This window comes from Scyliorhinus torazame, chromosome 9 (genome assembly GCF_047496885.1).
Source record: "Scyliorhinus torazame isolate Kashiwa2021f chromosome 9, sScyTor2.1, whole genome shotgun sequence".
Taxonomy (NCBI): domain Eukaryota; kingdom Metazoa; phylum Chordata; class Chondrichthyes; order Carcharhiniformes; family Scyliorhinidae; genus Scyliorhinus; species Scyliorhinus torazame.
The window spans coordinates 229,026,727-229,054,719 of NC_092715.1; the positions used below are offsets into that span (position 1 = coordinate 229,026,727).

Genomic DNA, 27,993 nt, shown 5'->3' on the forward strand with positions numbered 1-27,993 from the left:
ATGAAAGCAACCGACCGTTGGTCAGCGAGGAGAGTGAATCTCCTGCCGGCCAGGTAATGCCTCCAATGTCGCACAGCTTCTACTATGGCCTGGGCCTCCTTTTCGACTGAGGAGTGGCGGATTTCGGAAGCATGGAGGGTACGTGAGAAGAAGGCCACGGGTCTGCCGCTTGGTTGAGGGTGGCCGCCAGAGCTACGTCAGACGTGTTGCTCTCGACCTGGAAGGGGAGGGACTCGTCGACGGTGTGCATCGTGGCCTTTGCAAAGTCCGATTTGATGCGGCTGAAGGCCTGGCGGGCCTCTATCGACAGGGGAAAAGCTGTGGATTGGATCAGGGGACGGGCCTTGTCCGCAAAGTTGGGGACCCACTGGGCATAGTAACGGTAGACAGCACTTCAGGGCCTTGGAGCAGTGAGGGAGGAGGAACTCCATAAAGAGGCGCATGCGTTCAGGGTCAGGGCCTATAACTCCATTTCGCACAACGTAGCCAAGGATGGCTACGCGGTCGGTGCTAAACACGCATTTGTCCTTGTTTGTAAGGTTAAGGATCTTCACGGTCTGGAGGAATTTTCGGAGGTTGGTGTCGTGGTCCTGCTGGTCGTGGCCGCAGATAGTGACATTATCGAGATACGGGAATGTTGCCCGTAAACCGTACCGGTCAACCATTCAGTCCATCTCGCGCTGGAAGACCGAGACCCCATTGGTGACACCGAAGGGAACACTAAAGAAGTGATAGAGCTGCCCATCTGCCTCGAAGGCAGTGTATTTGCGGTCACTAATGCAGATGGGGAGCTGGTGGTAGGAGGACTTAAGATGCACTGTGGAGAAGACCTTGTAATGCGCGATCCTGTTTACCATATCGGATATGCGGGGGAGAGGGTACGCGTCCAGCTGCGTAAACCTGTTGATGGTCTGACTGTAGTCGATGACCATCCTATGCTTCTCCCCGGTCTTTACCACCACCACTTGAGCTCTTCAGGGACTGTTCCTAACTTCAATGACTCCTTCCCTCAGTAGCCTTTGGACCTCTGACGTAATAAAGATCCGATCCTGGGCACTGTACTGTCTGCTCCTGGTGGCGACGGGTTTGCAATCCGGGGTGAGGTTCGCAAACAGGGAAGGTGGATCGAACTTGAGGGTCGCGAGGCCGCAGACAGTGAGGGGGGTATAGGGCCACCGAATTTGAAAGTTAGACTTTGGAGATTATACCGGAAGTCTAACCCTAGGAGTGTGGCCACGCAGAGGTGGGGAAGGACGTAGAGCCGGTAATTTTTAAACTCCCTTCCCTGGGCTGTGAGGTTTGCTACACAAAACCCCTTTATCTCTACTGAGTGGGAACCGGAGGCCAGGGAGATTTTTTGATTCACGGGGTGGACGAGGAGAGAACAGCGCCTTATCGTGTTGGGGCGTACGAAGCTCTCCGTGCTCCCAGAGTCGATTAAGCAGGACGTCTCATGCCCGTTGATTAGCACTGTCGTTGTAGCAGTTGAGAGTGTTCGAGGCCGGGACTGATCCAGAGTCAACGAGGCTAATCTCAGCAGTTGAGTGTTCTCTTTGGGCGGTGTGTGGTCAGCCGAGCTGGGGTCCTGGGAGTCCATCCAAGATGGCGGCTCCCATTGGTCGCACATGGCTGGGGGTGCACAAAATGGCAGCGCCCATCCATCGAACTTGGCATCCGCGGGACAAGGTGGCGGCGCCCGGCGGCCGCATGTGGCCCTGGAGTAGGAAGATGGCGGCGCCCGCAGGCCCATGGGGACCATGGAGAGGTTTGTGGTGGCAGTCCGCATTCACCGCCGGAGACCGCGGTGACCGCAGGGGCCTGGCATACCACCACAAAATGGCCCTTTTTACCGCATCCCTTGAAGGTGGATGCGTGGGCAGGTCAGCGCTGGTGGGGGTGCTTGGCCTGCCCGCAAAAGTAGCAGCGGGGCCCCCTGGGGTTGCCAGGCCACCTTGCAGCACAAGCTTGTGGGGGATGTCTCGGGGTCGGCTGCGGAAGTGTTCCACGCTGCCCAGGGGGCTGCCGCGCGGTCGGGAACGTAAGCGCAGGCGTTTCTGGAGGCCACGTCCAGGGAGCCAGCAAGGGTCCATGCCTCCTTGAGGCCTAGGGTGTCTTTTTCCTGCAATCGCTGGCAGATCTGGGAGGACAGCATACCTGCCACGAAAGCATCCCGGATCAAGAGTTCTGTGTGGTCGCTCGCCGAAACCTGCGGGCAGCTGTAGTTTCTCCCCAACACCAGGAGCGCACGGTAGAATTCTTCCAGCGATTCCCCAGGGATTTTTCGCCTCATTGCCAGCAGATGTCGGGCGTAGACCTGGTTTACTGGGCGGATATAATGTCCTTTTAGCAGCTCTATTGCCGCATCGAAGTCTTCCGCGTCCTCGATGAGGGTGTAAATTTCCGGGCTCACCCTCGAGTGCAGGACTTGCATTTTCTGTTCTCCTGTGGGTGTGTTTTCGGCCTTACCGAGATATCCTTTAAAACACGCCAGCCGGTGCTTGAAGATTGCCGCGTGGGGGCTGAGTTGCAGGCACTCCGGCTTGATTCGGAGCTCCATCCTTTTAAATCTAGCTTATTAAATTGATGCACGATCAATGACCACTAAAGAAGGCTGCTGGGGTGGCACGGGCTCTTATACCCCGCCTAGCAGGGCGGAGCTACCACACAGCTTGACCAATAGGAAGCATACAATATCTACCAATGGTGTTCCAGCATTACCAGGTACCGTAATACCTCTACTCAGACTACCACAAGGAGTATTTGAACTGTATTGGGTTGATTCATTGGAATTAGTGGCAGGTGTAGATAGTAAAAGTTTCTCATTTTATTTAAGAACTGTTTAACTGTTAATTGTAAACATGATGTGGACATGCTGTAAACATGACCGCTTGGACTGGGGTGGGCACAGTAAGAAGTCTTACAACACCAGGTTAAAGTCCAAGAGGTTTATTTGGAATCATTAGTTTTCAGAGCGTAGTTCCTTCATCAGGTGAGCCTGCTGAAGGAGCTATGCTCTGAAAGCTAGTGATTCCGAATAAACCGGTTAATTGTAAAGATATTTCTTTGATGTTAATGTGGTTAAATCTATGTTTAAATTAATGTTTGTTTTAACATAAAACATTGGTCAGAGTCATCACTCCTGGGTGATGTATCCTTTCCTCACAATTTTACAAATTAAAAAAGTGTTTACGGTTCACGTCTGGTATCCTAACAAAAGTTGTAGTCTGGTCTGGTATCCTAACAAAGGATGAACCCAAAAATGAGGACCAGTCAGTTAAACTTTGGTGTTAGGGAAACTTCTAGAAGCTCTAATTCAGGATAAAATTAATAGTTCCATGGTCAAATTCAGGTTAGTTGAGGAGGGTTGAGGAAAACCGTGTTTAACCAATTTTCTGGAGTTTTTAGAAGAGGTAACATAGGGGGTTGATGAGGATAATGCAGTTGATGTGGTGTGCATAGACTTTCAAAGGCACTTAATACAGTGCCTCACATTAGACGTATGAGTAAAATTATATTTACTGGAATAAGAGGGACAGTAGCGGCATGGATACAAAATTGGCTGGCCTGTCTGCAGAGTTTGCAGTGGAGTTCCCCAGGGGTTAGGATTGGGACCTGTGTTTTTCCTGATACATGTTAATGATCTAGACCTTGGTGTACAGGGAATAATTTCAAAATTTGCAGACAAAACAAAACTTGGAAGCATTGTAAACAGAAGAGGACAGTGTTGAACATCCAAAGGACATAGACAAGTTGTCGGAACGGGCAAACTGGTGGCAGATGAAGTTCAATATGGAGAGATTTGAGGTGATACACTTTGGTAGGAATAACATGGAGAGACAGTATAAAATCAGACTCTAAACGAGGTGAAGGAGCAGAGGGAATTGGATGTATATGTACATAATTCATTAAAACTGGAAAGCCAGGTTGAGAGAGCAGTTAATAAAACACATTGGCCAGACATTTCTGCTGGGTTCCCGGCGGTGATCGGTGAATTCAACGGGGAACTCTGTTGACAAGGTGGAACCAGAAGATTCCGCCATCAGCCAATGGCGGCCCACCCCCGCCACTGCAAAACACGTGTCCGGTTGCGCGGAAAATCTTACCTACAATATCTTAGGCTTTATTAATTGTGGTATAAAAGAGCAAGGAGGTTATGTTGACCTTGTATAAAATAAGAGTTAGGCGTCCAGTGAAGTACTGTTTACAATTCTGGGCACTGATTTTATGATTTGTTCAGGCATTGGGGAGAGTGCAGAAGAGATGTATGAGAATGGTTCCAGGAATAGAAACTTAAGTTATGAAGTAAGATTGGAACTCTTTTCCTCAGAGAAAAAACTGGGAGGAGATTAGAGGTATCCAAAATCATGAGGGGCTTGGACAGAGTAGAGGTGAAACTTTCCATTTGTGAAAGGATCGAGAACGGGAGGGCACAGATTTAATTTGCAGAAGAAGTGGAAGTAATATGAAAAATAACTTTTTCACACAGCGAGTGCTTAGGGTCTGCAAGTGTTCGAGAGTGTGGTGAAGGCTGGTTCAATCAAGGCATTCAAGAGGGAATGAGATGGTTATTTGAAAATAAACAATGTGCAGGTTTACAGGGAGAAGCCAGGAGATTGGCAGTAGGTAAAATGTGCATTTAGAGCCAGTGCTGACACGACAGGCAGACTGGCTGCCTCTTGCGCTGAAACAATTCTGTGATTTTGTAAATGCCTCAACTTCTGTATCAAAGACAAATGAACCTCCCACTCCAATTCTCTTGGAGTGAGGGAACATTTACTGATGAGTTTCACCCAGATCCCTATAATATGAGGAAATTCCAATCTCTTTAAGAACTAGTTTTGAAACGTTTATCATAGAGAAGGTAATAACTTGGTTGATTTCAATACTTCATTCAGAGGTCGGTAGGATTCATAACCCTGTTGCATGTCCTTGGGTTTAGCTCCCTCTGACTGATTCTGAGGAGAATCAAACAGAGGGTACATCTGACCTTGATTAAATATGATGTGGCGATGCCGGCGTTGGACTGGGGTGAGCACAGTAAGAAGTCGTATAACACCAGGTTAAAGTCCAACAGGTTTGTTTCAAATCACTAGGTTTCGGAGCACTGCTCCTTCCTCAGGTGAATGACGAGGTAGGTTCCAGAAACATATACATATAGACAAAGTCAAAGATGTAAGGCGATACTTTGAATGCAAGTCTTTGCAGGTAATTAAGTCTTTAAAGATCCAGAGAGAGGGATAATCACAGGTTAAAAAGGTGTGAATTGTCTCAAGCCAGGACAGTGGTAGGATTTTGCAAGCCCAGGCCAGATGGTGGAGGGTGAACGTAATGCGACATGAATCCAAGGTCCCGGTTGAGACCGTACTCATGTGAGTGGAACTTGGCTATAAGTTTCTGCTCAGCAGATTCTGCATTGTCGCACGTTCTGAAGGCTGCCTTGGAGAATGCTTACCTGAAGATCAGAGGCTGAATGCCCTTGACCGCTGAAGTGTTCCCGACTGGAAGGGAACATTCCTGCCTGGCGATTGTCGCGCGATGTCCATTCATCCGTTGTCGCAGCGTCTGCATGGTCTCGCCAATGTACCACGTTTCGGGACATCCTTTCCTGCAGCGTACAGGGTAGACAAAGTTGGCCAAGACGCACGAGTATGTACCACGTATCTGGTGGGTGGTATTCTCACGTGTAATGGTGGTACCAACGTCGATGATCTGGCATGTCTTGCAGAGATTGCCATGGCAGGGTTGTGTGGTGTGGTCGCTATTCTGAAGGCTGGGTAGTTTGCTGTCTGATGGTGGGTCCGTGGGTTTGCGGTAAAGCGAAGTGCTGAGGTGTCCGTCCTTGATGACGATGAATGTGTCCAAGAATGCAACTGATTCTGGGGAATCAGACTCACCATAGACTACTCTCCAGAACTGGTTGCATTCTTGGACACACTCATCTCCATCAAGGACAGTCACCTCAGCACTTCGCTTTACTTCAACCCACAAATTACCTCACGATGCTCCACTTCTCCAGTTTCCACCCTAAACATATTAAAGAAGCCATCCCCTATGGACAAGCCCTCCATATAGACAGGATCTTCCCAGTTGAGGAGGAGCGTAAGAGACATCTACAGACGCTGAAAGATGCCCTTGTACGAACAGGATTATGGCGCTCGACTCATTGATCGACAGTTCCAACGCACCACAGCAAAAAACCGCACCGACCTCCTCAGAAGACATACACGGGACACAACCGACAGAATACCCTTCGTCGTACAGTACTTCCCCGGAGCAGAGAAACTACGACATCTTCTTTGCAGTCTTCAACACGTCATCGATGAAGACGAACATCTTGCCAAGGTCACCCCCACACCCCCACGACATGCCTTCAGACAACCGCGCAACCTCAAACAAACCATTGTTTGCAGCAAACTACCCAGCCTTCAGAACAGCGACCACAACGACACACAACCCTGCCATGGCAATCTATGCAAGACTTGCCAGATCATCGACATGGGTACCACCATTACACGTGAGAAAACCACCCACCAGTTATGTGGTACATATTCGTGTGACTCGGCTAATGTTGTCTACCTCATACGCTGCAGGAAAGGATGTCCCGAATCGTGGTACATTGGCGAGACCATGCAGACGCTGCGACAACGGATGAACGGACATCGCGCGACAATCGCCAGGCAGGAATGTTCCCTTCCAGTCGGGGAACACTTCAGTAGTCAAGGGCATTCAGCCTCTGATCTTCGGGTATGCGTTCTCTAAGTCAGTCTTCAGGACGTAGCAAATCGCCGAGCAGAGACTCATAGCCAAGTTCCACACACGTGAGTGCGGCCTCAACCGGGACCTTGGATTCATGTCGCATTACATTCAGCCCCCACCATCTGGCCTGGGCTTGCAAAATCCTACCAACTGCCCTGGCTTGTGGCAATTCACACCTCTTTAACCTGTGATTATCCCTCTCTCTGGATCTGTAAAAACGTAATTACCTGCAAATACTAGAATTCAAAGTATCGCCTTGCATCTTTGACTTTGTCTATATATATGTTTCTGGAACCTACTTCTTCATTCACCTGAGGAAGGAGCAGCGCTCCAAAAGTTAGTGACATTGAAACAAACCTGTTGGACTTTAACCTGGTGTTGTAAGACTTCTTACTGTGCTCACCCCAGTCCAACGCCGGCATCTCCACATCTTGATTAAATATGTTCAGTTATAATAATCAGGTATTAATATAAGTGGTAGACCACAGCATGTGGTGCGTAGAGTGGAGGCAGCCCTGTGTCTACCATACACTTTGATGGCTTTCATTTGTTGTCATCATCTAATAAGAAAGCTTCCACTGGCAGTTCTAGCTTGCTCGTTGTTTCATGACTAGAAGGTAGGTGTTGCTTTTCACCGCGAGCAATAGTTCCGTGTTACCATGGTTTGGTTTAGCCTACCCATTGATGCGGTTTCTGAGATGTGTGCTGTGCTCTCCACTCATTTCCTTAGAACTACAAGTAGAGTTGACTGTAGCGCTGCGATCACGACCAATATCACCACAAATCTATCACAAGGACAAATACCACAGAATCCAGGTTTTAGTTCGGCACAGAAATATTAAAGTAGGCTAGTTGTGGGTGGCACGGTAGCACAGTGGTTAGCACTGCTGCCTCACAGCTCCAGGGTCCCAGGTTCAATTCCAGCCTTGGGTCACTGTGTGTGTGGAGTTTGCACTTTCTCTCCATGTCTCCTCCCACAGTCCAATGATGTGCAGGTTAGGTGGATTGGCCATGATCTAAATTGCCCCTTAGTGTCCAAGGATGGGCGCGGTTACTGGGATAGGGTAGGAGAGTGGGCCGAGGTAGTGTGCTCATTCGAAGGATCAGTGTAGACTCGGTGGGCCAAATGGTCTCCTTCTGCACCAGAGGGATTCTAGGATTCTGTGAACGGTTGGATGGTATATCTCGTAAAATTTGTTTGTTAGTAATTATGTGATTTTTATTTAGAGTTATGACTACTACATAATCTGCAGATTATGCCCTGCAGCGTGTCATGTTTCAGACTGTTCTGAATTTGGAAATTTGAAAATGATTTGAAAGTAGAAATTGTGTTCCTTGAGAGATATTTTTATTGAAAATAGTAAATAACATCATAATTGTTGGTTTCTATACTCACCTAAAGTGAAATAAAGCTGTTTATCAATTTGTATCAAGCCTTGACTCTCCAAGCTTTCACTTGGTTTGTCTTTGAATAGACAAACACATGCAAAATAGATGGATATGTATTTCATATCAGAAGGTGGTGCTACTGTCCCATCCACGTGCTGCTGTCATGCATGTAGTTGCAGATCAGTGGAACAACTCCCATAAAGTTGGATGCTGCAAGCATGGGGAGACAGTGGCATATTGGTGTTATTACTGTGATAGCAGTCCAGAGACCCAGGATCATGCTCAAGGGACTGGGTTCGAAACCCATCACAACAGATAACAAAATTTGAATTCAAAAAAAATCTGGAATTCATGTGTAATGATAACCATGAAACCTTGTCCGAAATAGCCACATGGCTCACTAACATCCTTTACTGTGAAATGGCTGAGCAAGACACTCAGTCAAAGGGCAATTAGAGATGGGCAACAAATAACGGTCCAGTGACGCTCACATCTCAAGAATGAATAACAAAAGCTTATGTACTTACTGCCATCTTTCAACCTGAGAAGGTATTTGCAGCCAGTCCAAATCCTTAACGTAGGATTATGTTTTCTGATCGCATTTTTCTTCTCTCACTGACATTATCCTCACTATTGTGACACATGTTCCATTTTGTTTCAGCATGCTGTGAACTACCTGAAAGTGGCCTACATGCCTCCTATAGAAGAAATAGGGCCAGACCCACAGCACCTTCAATTTCTCTTTTCAGTCAGCAATCAACATGGTGGAACTTTAATTGGTTTCTGCTTCAATATTACAATTCTCCCTGTTGACAATCAAGCTCCAGAGGTAGGCAATTTCAAGCTAAGGTTCAATGATAGTAATTCGGAATCGATTTTGACATTGGAACAAAGCAGGAGCAGCAAAGCAGAAAGGGCGTCATGGTGGCACAGTGGTTAGCACTGCTCCCTCGCAGCACCAGACCCGGGTTCAATTCCGACCTTGTGTAGCCGTGGGATAGCAAACAGACAACTCACTGCAGCTTGCCAGTTGAGGTTTCCAATATTGGGCTGACTTGGACATTAATAAATAGCTGTGTGGATCACAATTATGGAGCCTTTGGGAGCAAGGCAGCCATGGACTATTTTTGTTGTCCTTAGTGGCTCACTCCTCTGGACCCCGCAGAAAATAATTTCAAACATAACTTGAATGGGCCCCTTAACTACATTGCCCAGGCCTAAGACTAAGACTCCAGCCAATTCCAACTAAAATGGCAATTCAGGGTCTGAGGAGTTTAGGTTTGAGACAGATTGGTGTTTGGGATGCCCTGTGATAGGACTCTTTCAAACGGTCACCTCTGCATTGGTATCAACATCCGTTGAAGCCACAACAGCATTCTAAAACCATTACCACCTGGTCAATGTCATTCAATGGCAGTCACAATTGATGCATGATCATTGCTGGTTTGAAGAGACATGAACTACTTGAGACCAGGCACACAAGTCTCCCTGGAGCATAAAGATATTTTCCTTTGCTGTCCTTATAAAAAGTATTTGTGCACCCGCTAAAGAGAGATATGTGGTGGGATTCTCTGATAAGCCAGCCCCGTTTTCCGGTGCGGTGCACCGTGTCTCCGTTCCCACAGGGTGGCATGGTGGCACAGTGGTTAGCACTGCTCCCTCACAGCACCAGACCCGGGTTCAATTCCGACCTTGTGTAACCGTGGGGTTTCCCATTGTGGCCACCCCACGGTTTCAGGAAACCCACAGGCATGGGTGTGCTGCTGGCGGACCGAAGGATCCAGCCGATGGAGAATTCCGCTGATGATTATTGGATCTCCTCACGAATCAGCCACCAACTAGTCGAGACACAAAATATTAACAGATACATGTTTGTACTCACCACATAAAAGAATAAGATTGCAGATGCAAATGGGTTGAATGCAATAATCAGAGCTTTATTAGATAGATGGTCACTGTACAAAGACTGGCACTAGACTAAGGGCAAAAGCCCGCAAAGACGCCTATGATGATCACGTGACTTGGCTCTTAAAGAGACATTGCACACAACTGTAATATCGCACATGTATAACAATACATTGCTACTATGATGTTGGGATTTGGTCAAGCTTGCCACATACATAGAACATAGAACAATACAGCGCAGTACAGGCCCTTCGGCCCACGATGTTGCACCGAAACAAAAGCCATCTAACCTACACTATGCCATTATCATCCATATATTTATCCAATAAACTTTTAAATGCCCTCAATGCTGGCGAGTTCACTACTGTAGCAGGTAGGGCATTCCACGGCCTCACTACTCTTTGCGTAAAGAACCTACCTCTGACCTCTGTCCTATATCTATTACCCCTCAGTTTAAAGTTATGTCCCCTCGTGCCAGCCATATCCATCCGCGGGAGAAGGCTCTCACTGTCCACCCTATCCAACCCCCTGATCATTTTGTATGCCTCTATTAAGTCTCCTCTTAACCTTCTTCTCTCCAACGAAAACAACCTCAAGTCCTTCAGCCTTTCCTCATCAGATTTTCCCTCCATACCAGGCAACATCCTGGTAAATCTCCTCTGCACCCGCTCCAAAGCCTCCACGTCCTTCCTATAATGCGGTGACCAGAACTGTACGCAATACTCCAAATGCGGCCGTACCAGAGTTCTGTACAGCTGCAACATGACCTCCCGACTCCGGAACTCAATCCCTCTACCAATAAAGGCCAACACTCCATAGGCCTTCTTCACAACCCTATCAACCTGGGTGGCAACTTTCAGGGATCTATGTACATGGACACCTAGATCCCTCTGCTCATCCACACTTTCAAGAACTTTACCATTAGCCAAATATTCCGCATTCCTGTTATTCCTTCCAAAGTGAATCACCTCACACTTCTCTACATTAAACTCCATTTGCCACCTCTCAGCCCAGCTCTGCAGCTTATCTATATCCCTCTGTAACCTGCTACATCCTTCCACACTATCGACAACACCACCGACTTTAGTATCGTCTGCAAATTTACTCACCCACCCTTCTGCGCCTTCCTCTAGGTCATTGATAAAAATGACAAACAGCAACGGCCCCAGAACAGATCCTTGTGGTACTCCACTTGTGACTGTACTCCATTCTGAACATTTCCCATCAACCACCACCCTCTGTCTTCTTTCAGCTAGCCAATTTCTGATCCACATCTCTAAATCACCCTCAATCCCCAGCCTCCGTATTTTTTGCAATAGCCTACCGTGGGGAACCTTATCAAACGCTTTGCTGAAATCCATATACACCACATCAACTGCTCTATCCTCGTCTACCTGTTCAGTCACCTTCTCAAAGAACTCAATAAGGTTTGTGAGGCATGACCTACCCTTCACAAAGCCATGCTGACTATCCCTGATCATATTATTCCTATCTAGATGATTATAAATCAAAATACATTTTGTTTCAGTGAATAATTGAATGTACGGTGCAAATTATCCATGACAGCCATATGGACTTGAAATATTAGCTCTGATTCTCTCTCCAGCTGAGTTTTCCAACCTTTTCTGTTTTTATTTCAGATTTCCATCATCCATAGTCTTTTTCATTCATTTTCATTTCTTTTATTATCCACCTTTTCTTTCTGTTGATTTAATTTTACAGAAAAGATAGTTTCAATGGTGATCTGCCCTCATGGTGATTATGTTACCTAGACAATAACAAGGTATAAATGAAAAATGAAAACCTTGATCTTGTATACATACATATTCATAAAAGTTTAACTAATCTAAACCTAAGATGAATCCAGCTTATAGAATTGTAATGATTATGGGTATGGACAAATTCTCAATCCAGTATCCTCCTGTGTTCACTGACATGATGTGGAGATGCCGGCGTTGGACTGGGGTGAGCACAGTACAGATCTGTAAAGATTTAATCACCTGCTAATGCTCGCATTCCTAGCATTGTTTGGCATCTTTGAATTTGTCTATATATGTGTTTCTGGAACAGACCTCTTCATTCACCTGAGGAAGGAGCAGCGCTCCGAAAGCTAGTGACATCGAAACAAACCTGTTGGACTTTAACCTGGTGTTGTAAGACTTTGTACTATAGTAGTATAAACACACACTAAGATAACAGGTTAATTTTTACAAAATATAATAATGATTCATCCACATTTGTTTCAATTGTCTCCAGCAATAAGAACATAAGAACTAGGAGCAGGAGTAGGCCATCTGGCCCCTTGAGCCTGCTCCACCATTCAATGAGATCATGGCTGATCTTTTGTGGACTCAGCTCCACTTTCCGGCCCGAACACCAGAACCCTTAATCCCTTTATTCTTCAAAAAACTATCTATCTTTATCTTAAAAACATTTAATGAAGGAGCCTCTACTGCTTCACTGGGCAAGGAATTCCATAGATTCACAACCCTTTGGGTGAAGAAGTTCCTCCTAAACTCAGTCCTAAATCTACTTCCCCTTATTTTGAGGCTATGCCCCCTAGTTCTGCTTTCACCCGCCAGTGGAAACAACCTGCCCGCATCTATCCTATCTATTCCCTTCATTATCTTATATGTTTCTATAAGATCCCCCCCTCATCCTTCTAAATTCCAACGAGTACAGTCCCAGTCTACTCAACCTCTCCTCGTAATCCAACCCCTTCAGCTCTGGGATTAACCTAGTCAATCTCCTCTGCACACCCTCCAGTGTCAGTACGTCCTTTCTCAAGTAAGGAGACCAAAACTGAACACAATACTCCAGGTGTGGCCTCACTAACACCTTATACAATTACAGCAGAACCTCCCTAGTCTTAAACTCCATCCCTCTAGCAATGAAGTTCAAAATTCCATTTGCCTTCTTAATCACCTGTTGCACCTGAAAACCAACTTTTTGCGACTCATGCACTAGCACACCCAGGTCTCATAGAGTCATAGAATTTACAGTGCAGAAGGAGGCCATTCGGCCCATCAAGTCTGCACCGGCTCTTGGAAAGAGCACCCCGCCCAAGGTCCACACCTCCACCCTATCCCCATAACCCAGTAACCCCACGCAACACTAAGGGCAATTTTGGACACTATGGGCAATTTAGCATGGCCAATCCACCTAACCCGCACATCTTTGGACTGTGGGAGGAAACCGGAGCACCCGGAGGAAACCCACGCACACACGGGGAGGATGTGCAGACTCCGCACAGACAGTGACCCAAGCCGGAATCGAACCTGGGACCCTGGAGCTGTGAAGTATTTGTGCTATCCACAATGCTACCGTGCTGCCCGTGCTGTCTCTCTGCACAGCAGCATGTTTTAATATGTTATCATTTAAATAATCCCTTTTGCTGTTATTCCTACCAAACTGGATAACCTCACATTTGTCAACATTGTATTCCATCTGCCCATTCACTTAGCATATCCAAATCCCTCTGTAGACTTCCAGTATCCTCTGCACTTTTTGCTTTACCACTTATCTTAGTGTCGTCTGCAAACTTGGACACATTGCCCTTGGTCCCCAACTCCAAATCATCTATGTAAATTGTGAACAGTTGTGGGCCCAACACTGATCCCTGAGGGACACCACTAGCTACTGATTGCCAACCAGAGAAACACCCATGAATCCCCACTCTTTGCTTTCTATTAATTAACCAATCCTCTATCCATGCTACTACTTTACCCTTAATGCCATGCATCATTATCTTATGCAACAACCTTTTGTGTGGCACCTTGTCAAAGGCTTTCTGGAAATCCAGATATACCACATCCATTGGCTCCCCGTTATCTACCGCACTGTTAATGTCCTCAAAAAATTCCACTAAATTAGTTAGGCACGACCTGCCCTTTATGAACCCATGCTGCGTCTGTGCAATGGGAAAATTTCCATCCAGATGCCTCGCTATTTCTTCCTTGATGATAGATTCCAGCATCTTCCCTACTACCGAAGTTAAGTTCACTGGCCTATAATTACCTGCTTTCTGCCTACCTCCTTTTTTAAACAGTGGTGTCACGTTTGCAAATTTCCAATCCGCCGGGACCACCCCAGAGTCTAGTGAATTTTGGTAAATTATCACTAGTGCATTTGCAATTTCCCTAGCCATCTCTTTTAGCACTCTGGGATGCATTCCATCAGGTCCGGGAGACTTGTCTACCTTTAGCCCCATTAGCTTGCCCATCACTACCTCCTTGGTAATAACAATCCTCTCAAGGTCCTCACCTGTCATAGCCTCATTTCCATCAGTCACTGGCATGTTATTTGTGTCTTCCACTGTGAAGACCGACCCCAAAAAACCTGTACAGTTCCTCAGCCATTTCCTCATCTCCCATTATTAAATCTCCCTTCTCATCCTCTAAAGGACCAATATTTACCTTAGCCACTCTTTTTTGTTTTATGTATTTGTAGAAACTTTTACTATCTGTTTTTATATTCTGAGCAAGTTTACTCTCATAATCTATCTTACTCTTCTTTATAGCTTTTTTAGTGGCTTTCTTTTCTGTTGCCCCCTATAGATTTCCCAGTCCTCTAGCCTCCCACTAATCTTTGCTACTTTGTATGTTTTTTCCTTCAATTTGATACTCTCCCTTATTTCCTTAGGTATCCACGGTCGATTTTCCCTCTTTTTACCGTCCTTCCTTTTTGTTGGTATAAACCTTTGCCGAGCACTGTGAAAAATCACTTGGAAGGTTCTCCACTGTTCCTCAACTGTTTCACTATAAAGTCTTTGCTCCCAGTCTACCTTAGCTAGTTCTTCTCTCATCCCATTGTAATCTCCTTTGTTTAAGCACAAAACACTAGTGCTTGATTTTACCTTCTCACCCTCCATCTGTATTTTAAATTCCACCATATTGTGATCGCTCCTTCCGAGAGGATCCCTAACTATGAGATCCTGAATCAATCCTGTCTCATTACACAGGACCAGTTCTAGGACCGCTTGTTCCCTCGTAGGTTCCATTACATACTGTTCTAGGAAACTATCGCGGATACATTCTATAAACTCCTCCTCAAGGCTGCCTTGACCGACCTGGTTAAACCAATCAACATGTAGATTAAAATCCCCCATGTTAACTGCTGTACCATTTCTACATGCATCTGTTATATCTTTGTTTATTGCCTGCCCCACCATAATGTTACTATTTGGTGGCCTATAGATTAATCCTATCAGTGACTTTTTCGCCTTACTATTCCTGATTTCCACCCAAATGGATTCAACCTTATCCTCCATAGCACCGATGTCATCCCTTACTGTTGCCCGGATGTCATCCTTAAATAACAGAGCTACAGCACCTCCCCTACCATCCACTCTGTCCTTCCGAAAAGTTTGATACCCTCGGATATTTAACTCCCAGTCGTGACCATCCTTTAACCATGTTTCAGTAATGGCCACTAAATCATAGTCATTCACGATGATTTGCGCCATCAACTCATTTACCTTATTCCGAATACTACGAGCATTCAGGTAAAGTACACTTATGTTGGCTTTTTTAACCTCTGTTCTGAATCTTAACACCTCAATCAGTAACCTCTCCTAAGTTATATTTCCTCTTAACCTTTCTCCTAATTTTCCTTGTCGTCGAACCCGTATCTTCCTGTAACAACCTGCCGCGTCGCTTACCATTAATGTTTTCACTTCCCGTTTTATTTATTTTAGTATTCCTGGTCCTATTCACTGAGCCGCCCTCAGTCACTGTACCTTGTACTGTCGCCCTTTTTGATTTTTGACTATGGCTTCTCTGCCTTACATTTTCCCCCTTACTGCCTCTTATTTCTGTCCCTGTTTTACTACCTTCCAACTTCCTGCATCGGTTCCCATCCCCCTGCCACATTAGTTTAAGCTCTCCCCAACAGCTCTAGCAAACACCCCCCTAGGACATTGGTTCCAGTCCTGCCCAGGTGCAGACCGTCCGGTTTGTACTGGTCCCATCTCCCCCAGAACCGGTTCCAATGTCCCAGGAATTTGAATCCCTCCCTCTTGCACCATCTCTCGAGCCACGTATTCATCCTCTCTATCCTGACATTCCTACTCTGACTAGCTCGTGGCACTGGTAGCAATCCTGAGATTACTACCTTTGAGGTCCTACTTTTTAGTTTAACTCCTAGCTCCCTAGATTCAGCTTGTAGGACCTCATCCCGTTTTTTACCTATATCGTTGGTGCCTATGTGCACCACGACAGCTGGCTGGTCACCCTCCCCCCCCCCCCCCCCCAGAATGTCCTGCAGCCGCTCTGAGACATCCTTGACCCTTGCACCAGGGAGGCAACATACCATCCTGGAGTCTCTATTGCGTCCGCAGAACCGCCTGTCTATTCCCCTTACAATTGAGTCCCCTATCACTATAGCCCTGCCATTCTTCTTCCTGCCCAGCTGCGCAACAGAGCCAGCCACGGTGCCACAAACCTGGCTGCTGCTGCCTTCCCCTGGTGAGCCATCTCCCTCAACAGTATCCAAAGCGGTATATCTGTTTTGCAGGGAGATGACCGCAGAGGACACCTGCATTGCCTTCCTACTCTTGCTCTGTCTTTTCGTCACCCATTTACTATCTCCCTCAGTACCTTTCACCTGCGGTGTGACCAACTCGTTAAACGTGCTATCCACGACGTCCTCAGCATCGCGGATGCTCCAAAGTGAGTCCATCCGCAGCTCCAGAGCCGTCAAGCGGTCTAACAGGAGCTGCAACTGGACACACGTCTTGCACGTGAAGGAGCCAGGGACAGTGGATGTGTCCCTGAGCTCCCACATCGCACACGAGGAGCATGACACGGGTCTGAGATCTCCTGCCATGTCTTAAACCTTCGGTTAATTTCAACAATTTCAATTTCCCCCCCAAAAAAATTTAAATAAATAAATAAACAATGAAGAAAAAAAATATATATACACCAATGAAAAGGAACAGAAAAACAGAAACCCTACTTACCAGTCACAAAAAGCACTTCCTCCCCACCCAGCTTTGAATTCCCACCTCGATTCAAATTCCCAAACTCACTCTTTGCTGTCTCACTCCTGGCTGTCTTCTCTCTGGCTCACTGGTAGAACTTGCCTTCCTTCTGACATGAATGCAACTTAACTGAGGAACATTGTTGAAGGACAAAACAAAATGAACTAATATTGAAAATGTGTTTTTTAAGAATTGCCCCAAGTAACCAACTTGCATCAGTTGAGGCTTTCACTTGACTCGTTGCTGCCAAGAATTATCATGAGAAGTGGTTATGACATTGTAACATGCAATTGATAATAATGTATTAAAAATGTGACATAATCTAATACTGGGTTATGTAAAGTGTAGCACTTGCCAGTACCATTATATTTCACTGTATTACTGGCCCTTTTTGTTTGAAACTTTGTTATAAATGATATAAGCAATGCCATCCGGAAAAGATCCTTACTATTTACACTGTTGAACTGCACGGTCACAGTTGACTTTTGAGCACAGTACATAAATGATATTATTATGACCACCCTTGGGTGTCCACATCAGGTTGCTGGATAAACAATGAGTTTATTGGTGTTCCATACAGAGGCTTCAAGTGAACATCGCTGCAAGTTAGTCCCGGCCGGTTGTGAGCCGGCCTTGGAGGCCCTTCCCCCCCTTTCACCAGGGGAGTGAGTGTCCTCCGAGGTGTCAGGGCCCCGATATGACAGATATAACCACTAAATATTTTGTAAAGCTGGAAGATAAATTGAGATCTGCGGGTTGTAACACAACCTCCAGGTTAAAATATAACCAGCTTCTTTATCCTCATTGGATAACTTGGAAACTTTCCACTCTGTTTTCTTGTTGACCCTGAATCTCTTCCAATCACCTGCTGTAACTTTGACAAGAGATTACCAACATCCCTTGCCCCAACAAATAGTTGTTTTTAGAAACATTTTAGTTATTCTGCCACTCTCCCTCCTGGAAGAATCCAACGATGCTTCCCTCTCCCGAGACAGCAGAGTCTCTTTGCTCCTGAAACAATTGATGAACATGAAAAAACATGATTTTCTCTTTCAGATGCTTACAAAGCAATTGAAAGTTGAGGAAGGGGGAATGGGTCGCATTACTGTGGACCACCTGCTGGTGACAGATGTTGATACCAAGGAGTACTATATCAGGATTCTGCTACAAAGGAAACCCGTGCATGGAGTTGTAGCAATGGATGGAGTACCTATGACTGAAGGAAATATGATCACCCTGGAAGATCTCAGACAACTCAAAGTCAGGTGAGGATCTTTGCTGGCTGATTATGTGCATTCTCAATTTTACTGGGCAACATTTATCAGAAATACTTCTGGCAGAAATATTGTGAGACAAGCTGATCGGTGAAGTGGGTTTCAAATTCCTTTCACATTTGGAAACCAGAGTTTGAATCTAGCCCAGACTGGGACTTCCAGTGGTGACATGTAGGAGGAGGTCTCACTTTGGGTAGCTCCCGGTAGAATCCTGAGATTTTGGTCCTTTCCACCCATTTTCTGGGAGGGACATTTTCATAAAATTTGTCCCGGAGAGACTTAGTTAGCAAAGACTGTCTAAGAGCCAGCAAAAGAATACTGGGAAGATGAATGCCAGTCCACTGGCAGGGTCGAACACAGCAAAAGGTGCATAGGTAGTAAAGATGGCAGCGGCAAGCTGGCCGGGTTCGGCTGCCTATATAATGGTAGAGACACTGTCGGAGGCGATGGCAGCAGAATATGAACAACAGTTCAACAGGCATTTCGAGAGGCATGGGAGGGAGATGCTGGAATCGCAGAAGCAGTAGGTGGAAGGTCCGCTGACCCCGATCAAGGAGATACTTGGAAGAACATTGGAGGTGGTGCAGGAGCAGTGTGAGGTTTTGAGTTCATTGCAATGATGCTGAGGAAGCTGATGGGGGAGGGGGATGACGTCCACCTGTGGAGTTCAATCGGGCCACCGGTCGCTTTGGCCACAACCACTGACGAATGAGCCACTGAGGGCGGTGATACTCTGCTTCCATAGGTATCAGTGAAGGGGTAGGTGCTGAGGTGGGCCATGTAGACACGAGAGGTGATATGGGAAGGCACTGGCATTCGCATTTACCAGGATCTTGCGGTGGACCTGGCGAAGAGGCCTTTAACGGTGGAATTGAACAATGCTTCGGAGTGATCTAATAATAATAATCTATATTAGTGTCACAAGTAGGCTTACATTAACACTGCAATGAAGTTACTGTGAAAATCTCCTAGGCGCCACATTCCGGCACCTGCTTGGGTACACTGAGGGAGAAGTCAGAATGTCCAATTCACCTAACAAGCACGTCTTTCAGAACTTGTGGGCGGAAACTGGAGCACCCGGAAGAAACCCACGCAGACACGGGGAGAGCATGTAGACTCTACACACACACTGACCTGAGCTGGGAATCGAACCCAGGTCCCTGGCGCTGTGAAGCAATAGTGCTAAACAATGTGCTACCATGCAACGCATCCAGCAAAACTAAGGGTTTCGCAGAACTCGATGGAGCATTTCTTTGGGACAGCAGAGGAGGCAGAGGCATTTGCAAAGGCAGAAGGACTGGGGCTAGATTAAGTATGGTGGAAGAGAGACTTAGTTGCTGTTGGGGGATTGGGCAAATGATTGACAGTTGTATTTTCCTGTTTTTTTTCTGTTAGTCTAGGTGTTTTGATGCCCTTGTGCTGAATATGGGTAGTTGGTGGGGACGGAGGATTTTGGGGCTTGTGTTTTGATGGGGCGCTTCATGGCGACAGGGTGGTTGGGTGAGGTGGAAAGGTTTTGATTTTTTTTGTTCGAGTGGGGTAAGGGGACTCAGTCGGAGGGGCTCCTTCGCGCGCAAGTGCAGTTCACTAGTGAACGGAAGTGAGGTGTGGGGTGGGGCTGTGGCTCGCGGAACCTGTTTAGGCATTTTTGGTGTGCCATGGAGGTGGGAGGGGGATTGTGGGGAATGAGGTGGTTTCAAGGTGAAGTGGATAAGAGGTTTCTGGGAAGTGGAGGGGGCAGTGGGTTGATGATGAATGGGGACGAGCAATGGGTCCACCCGTTGGGGGGGGGGGGGGGGCAAGGCGCCATCTTGTGTGGCCTTCAGGTTGTGGAATTTGGGTGGGGGGTTGGGGAGGTGAACATCCCCCAGAGGAGCGATGGCTGAGAACAGGAGCAGGGGTGCTGAGAGCCCCTGATCCGGCTGGTACGTGGCATGTCCGAGGGTTGGGAGGCCCAGTAAAACAGGCAAGAGTTTTTTGCGCATTTTAAGAATCTGAGGGCTGATGTGATGCATTGCAGGAGACCCACTTGCAAGTGAAGGACCAGGTAAAGATTTGTAAAGGTTGGGTGACTCAGGTGTTCCACTCGGGATTTGATAGTAGGGCCTGGGGGTTGGGGGCGGGGTTGGGGCAGGGTAGCAGTCTTGATTAATAAGAGAATTTGTTTCTAGGTGGAAACGGTGGTGGCAGATCTGGGGAGTGGTGTGTATGTTATGGTTAAGCGGGGTTGGAGGATAAATCAGTGGCTTTGGCGAGCATTATGCCCCAGATTGGGATGACCTAGATTTTATGAAGGGGATGGTGGTGGCTATCCAGAGTATGGACACACATCAGTTGATTTTGGGGGGGACCTGAATAAGGTCTTGAACCCAAAAGTGGACCGTTCATAGCCAAAGCCGTTGACAACTAATGCGGTGTGTGGTGGGGTCGGTGGTGGGGTTGTGAGTATTGGTGGCCTTTTTGACAGAGCGGATCCATGATGATTTTTGCGCCCCTGGAGGAGGGAGTTCACCTTTTTCCCGCCGATGCACAAGGTCTACTCTCGGATCGATTTTTTTAATAATCAGGACGTCATTGTTGGCGGAGATGAGCAAAACAGAGTATTCCGTGATTGTGATTTCCAATCATGCTCCGCACCAGGTAGATGTGGTGCTGGAGAGGAGGCTGAACCAACAGCTGGGGCTGCCAGTGGATCTGAATTTTTGTGTACAGATGGCCAAGATGGTGGATGAGTGCACAGGGTTTAACAAGGGAGGCTTCACCCTCGGTAGTATGGGAGGCTCTGAAGACAGTGGTGAGGGGTGAGAATTGCATACAAGTCTCAGGTGGATAGGGAAGCAAGGGAGGATCATGAGCGGTTGGTAAATAAGACTTGGAGGTGGATGGGAAGTATTTGAAGGATCCTACTCCAGAGCTTTTGGCCAGTAGGAAGCTGTTGTAGTCACAGTTTGATCTGGTGTCCACGGATAAGGCCATGCGGCAGTTGAGATGGGCGAAGGGGGCTGTGTATGAGTATGGGGAAGTGTGTCATCTGCTGGTGAGCCAGTGGAGGTGGCAAGCAGCCCAAGTTTGCGTGGGCGGGGGGGGAGCTGGTGTCGGCACTGGAGAAGGTGCACAGAAGCATTTTATAAAAAGTTGTACAGCTCGGAGCCGCCGGAGGATGATTCGGACATGGTCAAGATTTTGGAGGTATTGGAGTGTCCCAGGCTGGTGGAGGAGGATCGAAAAGAGTTAGAGGAACCGTTGGGGTGGAGGAGATCAGGAAGGTGATAAGGAGTATGCAGTCGGGGAAGGCATCGGGCAGGCTGGATTTCCAGTGGAATTTTATTTTAAAACTTGCTGACCGATTGGTGCCGCTCCTGGTGGAGGTGCCCGATGTCTCGGTTGCCCAAGGGTCGCTCCCAGAGACGATGAGTCAGGCATCCATTTCACTTTTATTGGAAAAGGACAAGAACCCAGTGGAGTGTGGGTCATACCGGGCAATTTCATTGTGAAATGTGGGTGCAAAGATTCTGGCGAAGGTGCCGACACTCAGGTTGGAGGGGTGACTCCCGCAGGTGGTCAGGGAGGATCAAACCGGTTTTGTGAAGGGTAGGCGATTAACTTCCAATGTGAGGTGTCTACTGAATGTTGGTGACAGCGCATGAATGTTAATCTTAAAATGGGCACTCTTGAGTGTGAGGAAGATTGAACCTCAGAGTAAGAGGATTGCAAAGATCCAAAACAAAATGCTTTTATCCAACTATTACATTAACATACGCATAGAATACTTTTCAAAAAGTGCGATTTATTCACAGTGACCCTGAGGTGACATCAAATGTTTGTAACTTTCCTAACCCTACCCCTGCGCCTTGGTGCAGGCCGAAATCCGCAGCAGGGGTGGAAGCAGCCTGCTGACTGTTACGTCCTGAAGCCCGTGATGCATCCTCTGGAGGCTTGGTCTCTGGGAGGGCCCATGCCTGATAAAGGACTTCTTCTGAGGGCAGAAGCTTACATAGCTGGGGCTGCCGGCTGCTGGCATAGGGACTCTGTGCGGCTGCACACCCTTGGAGCATCCTAAGTAGAGGCCCCCGGTATGTCAGACCGATGCTCATCCTGCCTGTGGGTGTCTGAGGGCCCTGGCATGACTCCAGCACGAGATGTCTCCCACAGAGAGAGGTTAAGGTGCCTGGTCCCCATGTGGCCTACATCCTGATGGTGCCCACCAGAGGATGTGGCAATGGAGGGCAGGGCTAAGCGTAAATACATAGAAACATGCATAGAAAATCGAAGCAGGAAGAGGCCATCCGGCAAGACCTGATGGACCAAGGTCTTCATGGTGGATGCCAATCTTCCCATGGTGGCCTCATGGTGCTCGCATATCGGGGCCATGGCATCATACTGTTTGTATCTGCAAAAGACAGGCAGTTTTAGTCAATGAGCTGAAGCTTAAGTGCATGTCACTCAGTGGGAATTGCAGGATTGTGTGAAGTGGTGAAGCTGAGATCCGTACTAGGTTGTTGGGGGAAGCCATGCTCTATGTTGTCACAGGAGTGATCTCGATCCTGGCCTGTGCATTCTGCATCAGCCACCCCAACTCGGTGAGGTCGATGATCCCTGCTGTCCCTCCCCCAGTCTGGGCTCACTCACATTTGTTGTGCACAAGTTATATGGAGACAAAAGACAGAGATATGATCAGAGGGGATGAATGAAATGCATGCCCCCTGTGTGTGGTGAGCCCTACCAGAAGGGACAAAGGTTGGAGTTTGAGCAACAAGACAGATGGGATGGTGATGTTGTGAAAGTCTTGTTGAGAAAGTGTTGATATGTGTCTCTCTCATATGTGTGAAATCCGTGAAGAGAGGAGGCATTTGAGCGCATGATGCCCTGTTGAGAGTTTAATCATGGAAGGAGCTGGGAGAGGAATGGATGAGATCATTCATCTGCTTCCTGTACTGGATGGAACTCGTGGGCAGGTGGCAGCTGTGCTGATCTCCTGGGGAAGGGTCTCCCTGGTCGGGGAGGTGACGTTGATGTGCTTCTTTGAGCTGTCCCTGGGTAGAAGACATGTCAATGGGCCTGGCATCCCTGAATAAGGGCCTACAGGGGCTTGGCAGTGAAAGCTGGTGCTGACTCCTTCTTAAGGCTGCTAGCCTTTTTCCTCTGGGTTACTGACATCCTGTGCGGTCCGGTGAGGACAGGTGAGATGGAGAGAGTGATATAAGTGTGTTGGACTGGTATTTAAGTATGGCTCCGTGACCTTTGAACTTGCCAGCTGAGGGAGGGTGGCCAAATTAGCTGCAGCCCACCAGGAGAGTCAAGGGGAACTCACCTGTGCATAACTAGTGAGTTACAATCACTGAATCTAGTGCGGGATCCCATCATTCTGGTCGGCAGAACAGAGCCGCTGGAGCCGCCCGCCACTGCACTTAGTCTCAAAATGGAAGAATTAATCCTATTTGTTACAAATGAGGTGGCCTGATCCTTCATCATCAAGAGCGTGTATCATGCATGTTTTGTCTTCTGGGGATTTTTAATTAAACACCATTCCTTTTTTCCCTTAATTTCATTTATAATTTTAATGTTCACCAAGTTACTTGGTAATTTCAAAGGAAGTACAGCTTGTGAGTGGAGAGATCTGTTTCACCCAGTCAAATTCCTTTTCTTAATCAAGGAAGAGTACTGGTCTATGTTTGTCTGATTGCAATGTTCAAAAATCAGTTACAGAATGGAAATAGACTAGCTGGAATATTAATGGTGTGATGATTGACTGGAGAGTGCTCTTGGCTATGGTGGAATGTTAATGAGTATGAGAAGTGAACGAACACTGAGCTCAAATGAAGTTGGGATGTTGAAAGCTTTCAGTAGTGAATTGTTTAGTAGGACTGGCCTATCTGAGACAATTAAGCAGTTGCTGAGTAATTGAAAGGCTGGAATTCAAGTACCTTGGATATTAAAATATACAAGGACTCAGCAGAAGGGTGGTATTGAAGTAACTGGGACATTGGGTTTTGGAGAGTGAGTGGGATTAGACTAAATCGGATGTCAAAGGTCAGGAAATGGTTGTTTGAGTGAGAGTGAACGAGCTGGGATATTAAAAATGTATGAATGTTTGATGTTAGAGCATGAAGAATGAGTTGGAGAATGGGATTAGATTAGATGGAAAATTATGACATGGAGAAACTGAATTGGAAAATGTTATTAGATTAGGTGGGATGCCAAAGGGTATATATAGTGAGTAAGCAGAACTGTTTGCATAGACTAGATGGGACATTAAGCAGTTTGGGAGAATAAGGTTGGATTAGGTAGGATTTATTTCTCGACAATATTAACCATGGGTAAAAATGTCTGTTGACAGGTACAACCATGATGACTCTGAGACAGTGCACGATGAAGTCACCTTTTCAGCTACAGATGGCTCAAATTCAGCTGAATGCATTCTAGAAATCAAGGTGAGTGGGATGTTATGATAATAGTCAAGAGGCAGTGGGAGCAAAACAAAAACTCCCAAGTACTTACATTACAAAAGCTTTTTCCCATGTTGTATACCATCGGAGCTTCTGGCAACTGCTGTTTAAGATACAAGTTTATTTGTTGAATTTCAGAGTTACTCATCTTTGGTGTATAATTACCTCCAAGGTACTGAATTCCCTGAATTATCACATTGGACAATTTGCTTTCTTAGCACATGAACAAAATGCTCTGCTGGCTCACCTTTGGCATGCTCAATTTTCTTTTTTTTTCTTCACTTTCATGCTTTGAGGAAATCAATTTCTTCCACTGCTTTGCATCAAAATGGTTGTGCTTTGGTATGCTTCCATGATGAAGATTGGTTGTCAACTTGACTTACAAATCCCTATAGGAGAACTGACAAAATGGGATGGGATGGGAAGCTTTTATGAGAGTCAAATACCTTGTTAAATGTGAATTCTGAGACTGGAACGCTTGTCTCCCCTTGTCAGGGCAGTGTGGTTAATGGTGGTTGCTAATGGTTACTTTATTGCCCATATTTTTAATTTCGACTCATAATGCTTCTTCCTTTGTGCTTTGTTTGCTGAAAATACATTTTTGACAAAGCTTTTCATCTTGCTCTCATCAGGAGATTTGCAAGAATGCAATGCAAGGGAAATCAACACATTTATACTGTACGAGAAGAGAGTGCTGATTTGTTGGGAAGTGGACTCTGCTAAAGGCTTTGCAATGAAGAATGTGGCAGTTGATGGTGACCGACAGTTAACTACCAAGCATTATTTGCAATTTAAATCCGGCAGCTTGACTGATTGGTCAAGCCATTGCCCTGAGACACGAATCAGCGAATGACTTGTTATTTACTTTGCCTGGCTGAAATAGATACAGTGTGCAGAATATCAACAATAGCTAAGATTTAAAAGGCTGGATTGCATATTCATACATCAGACTCCTATTTATTGACTACAGCTCCCCTTCTACACCATAATGCCAGCCTATCTCATATCAAAGCTCCAGAACTTAGGACTTGGCTCCTCACTCTGCAACTGGATCTTCGATTTTCTGACCCATAGACCAACAATAAGAATGAACAACAACATCTCCTCCACGATAGTCCTCGATACCGGGGCGCCACAAAGCTGCGTACTTAGCCTCCTACTATACTCCCTATACACACACGACTGCGTGACAAAATCTGGCTCCAACTCCATCTACACGTTTGCTGACGACACGGCCGTAGTGGGTCGGATCTCGAACAACGACGAGTCTGAATACAGGAGGGAGATAGAGAACCTAGTGAAGTGGTGCAACAACAACAGTCTATCCCTCAATGCCAGCAATACTAAAGAGCTGTTCATTGTCTTCAGGAAGCAAAGTACTGTACACACCCCTGTCAGCATCAACGGGGCCGAGGAGGAGATGGTTAGCAGCTTCAAATTCCTAGGGCTACACATTTCCAAAAATATGTCCTGGCCCACCCACGTCGACACTACCACCAAGAAAGCACAACAGCGCCTATACTCCCTCAGGAAACCAAGGAAATTCGCCATGTCCACATTAACTCTGACAAACTTTTACAGATGCGCCATAGAAAGCATCCTATCTGGCTGCATCACAGCCTGGTATGGCAACTGCTCGGCCCAAGACCGCAAGAAACTACAGAGAGTCGTGAACACCGCCCAGTCCATCACAGGTACCCGCCTCCCATCCATTGACTCGATCTACACCTTGTGGTAGTCACCACTGTTTGTATATATGACATATATGAGAAGTAATACGGTAAGGCTCCTGTGCTACAGGTACGGGGGTAGATCCCTGCCTGCTGGCTCCGCCCAGTAGGCGGAGTATAAATGTGTGTGCTCACCGAGCTGCAGCCATTTCGGCAGCAGCTGTAGGAGGCAACACATCTCTGCTTAATAAAGCCTCGATTACTCTCTGCTATCGTCTCGTCGTAATTGATAGTGCATCAATTTATTTAGCAGAGATTTTACAGCGATGGACCTACGCATTAACGCCAATGCCACGTCGGCCTTCGACCACTGGCTAGCTTGCTTTGAAGCCTACATCGGATCACCGACAGAACAACTCTCAGAAGCACAGAAACTCCAGATCCTGTACTCACGGTTGAGTTCCGATATTTTTCCCCTTATCCGGGATGTGCCCAACTACACTGAGGCCATGGCGCTTCTGAAAGAGAACTACACCCGGCCGATCAAGAAACTATGCCACGCATGTCCTGTCCACGCGGCAACAACTCCCCGGTGAGTCATTGGAAGATTAATGCCGTGCCCTGCAAGTCCTAGGTTCTGGAGCTTTGATATGAGATAGGCTGGCATTATGCACGCCCTGGCGAGGAACTGCAATTGCCAGGCAGTTTCGGCCGTCGAACATTCCAAACTCCTAATCAGGGCCGCTTTCGTTACGGGCATAGGGTCGGCGTACATCCGCCAGCGCCTCTTAAAAGGGGGTACGCTCAACCTCGTGGCGATCAAGAAACCCGTGACCCCACTAACGGGAGCCTCCCGTAATGTACAAGCGTACGCCCCCGACCACACGGCGCCCCCCTCCTGGACATCATGGACCCCACCAGCGACCGCTCACAGCCAACCCCAAGCCTGCGCTGCGCAGCAGCCAAACACCCCTGGGGGGCCCAAATGCTATTTCTGCGGGCAGACAAAGCACGCCCGGCAGCGGTGCCCAGCGTGGAGCGCAATCTGCAATGCCTGCGGGAAGAAAGGATATTTCGCTGCGGTGTGCCAGGCCCGGTTGATCGCCGGTGTAACCGGCCCCATTGTTCCTGCACCCCCCACGTGCGACCCGTGGGCGCTGCCATTTTCGTCCCCGTAACCCACGTGCGGCCCGTGGGCGCCGCCATCTTCCTCGCATCAGAACACATGCGGCCCGTGGGCGCCGCCATCTTCCCCCCCATCAGACCTCACGCGGCCCGTGGGCACCGCCATCTTTAACGCCATTTTGGACGGCGCCTCAGGACCCCTGCTCATCGGGCCTCTCATCGCCCGCAACCGCCGCCGACCAGCCCGGGGCCCACCAACACCAGCTGCAGCTCGCCTCCATCACCCTCAACCAGTGCCGGCCACACAACCTCGCAACCGCGACAACAACGGTGAAGGTCGATGGCCTCAAGACACCTGGCCTTCTCGACTCCGGGAGCATTGAGAGCTTCATCCACCCCGATACGGTAAGGCGCTGCTCCCTCGCGGTGCATCCCATTACCCAACGAAT

The 27,993-nt window shown here is 47.3% G+C and overlaps 1 protein-coding gene across 7 annotated transcripts in view; it reads left to right on the forward strand.

Moving 5' to 3' along the window:
- frem1a (Fras1 related extracellular matrix 1a) overlaps positions 1-27,993 on the forward strand; it is a 765,391-nt gene that overhangs the window by 463,508 nt on the left and 273,890 nt on the right. For all 7 annotated transcript variants that reach the window (XM_072517132.1, XM_072517134.1, XM_072517136.1 and 4 more), the window contains 3 exons: positions 8,807-8,974; positions 18,086-18,294; positions 24,641-24,734. In XM_072517132.1, the coding sequence (XP_072373233.1) occupies positions 8,807-8,974; positions 18,086-18,294; positions 24,641-24,734 (471 nt within the window). The remainder of the gene's footprint in view (positions 1-8,806; positions 8,975-18,085; positions 18,295-24,640; positions 24,735-27,993) is intronic.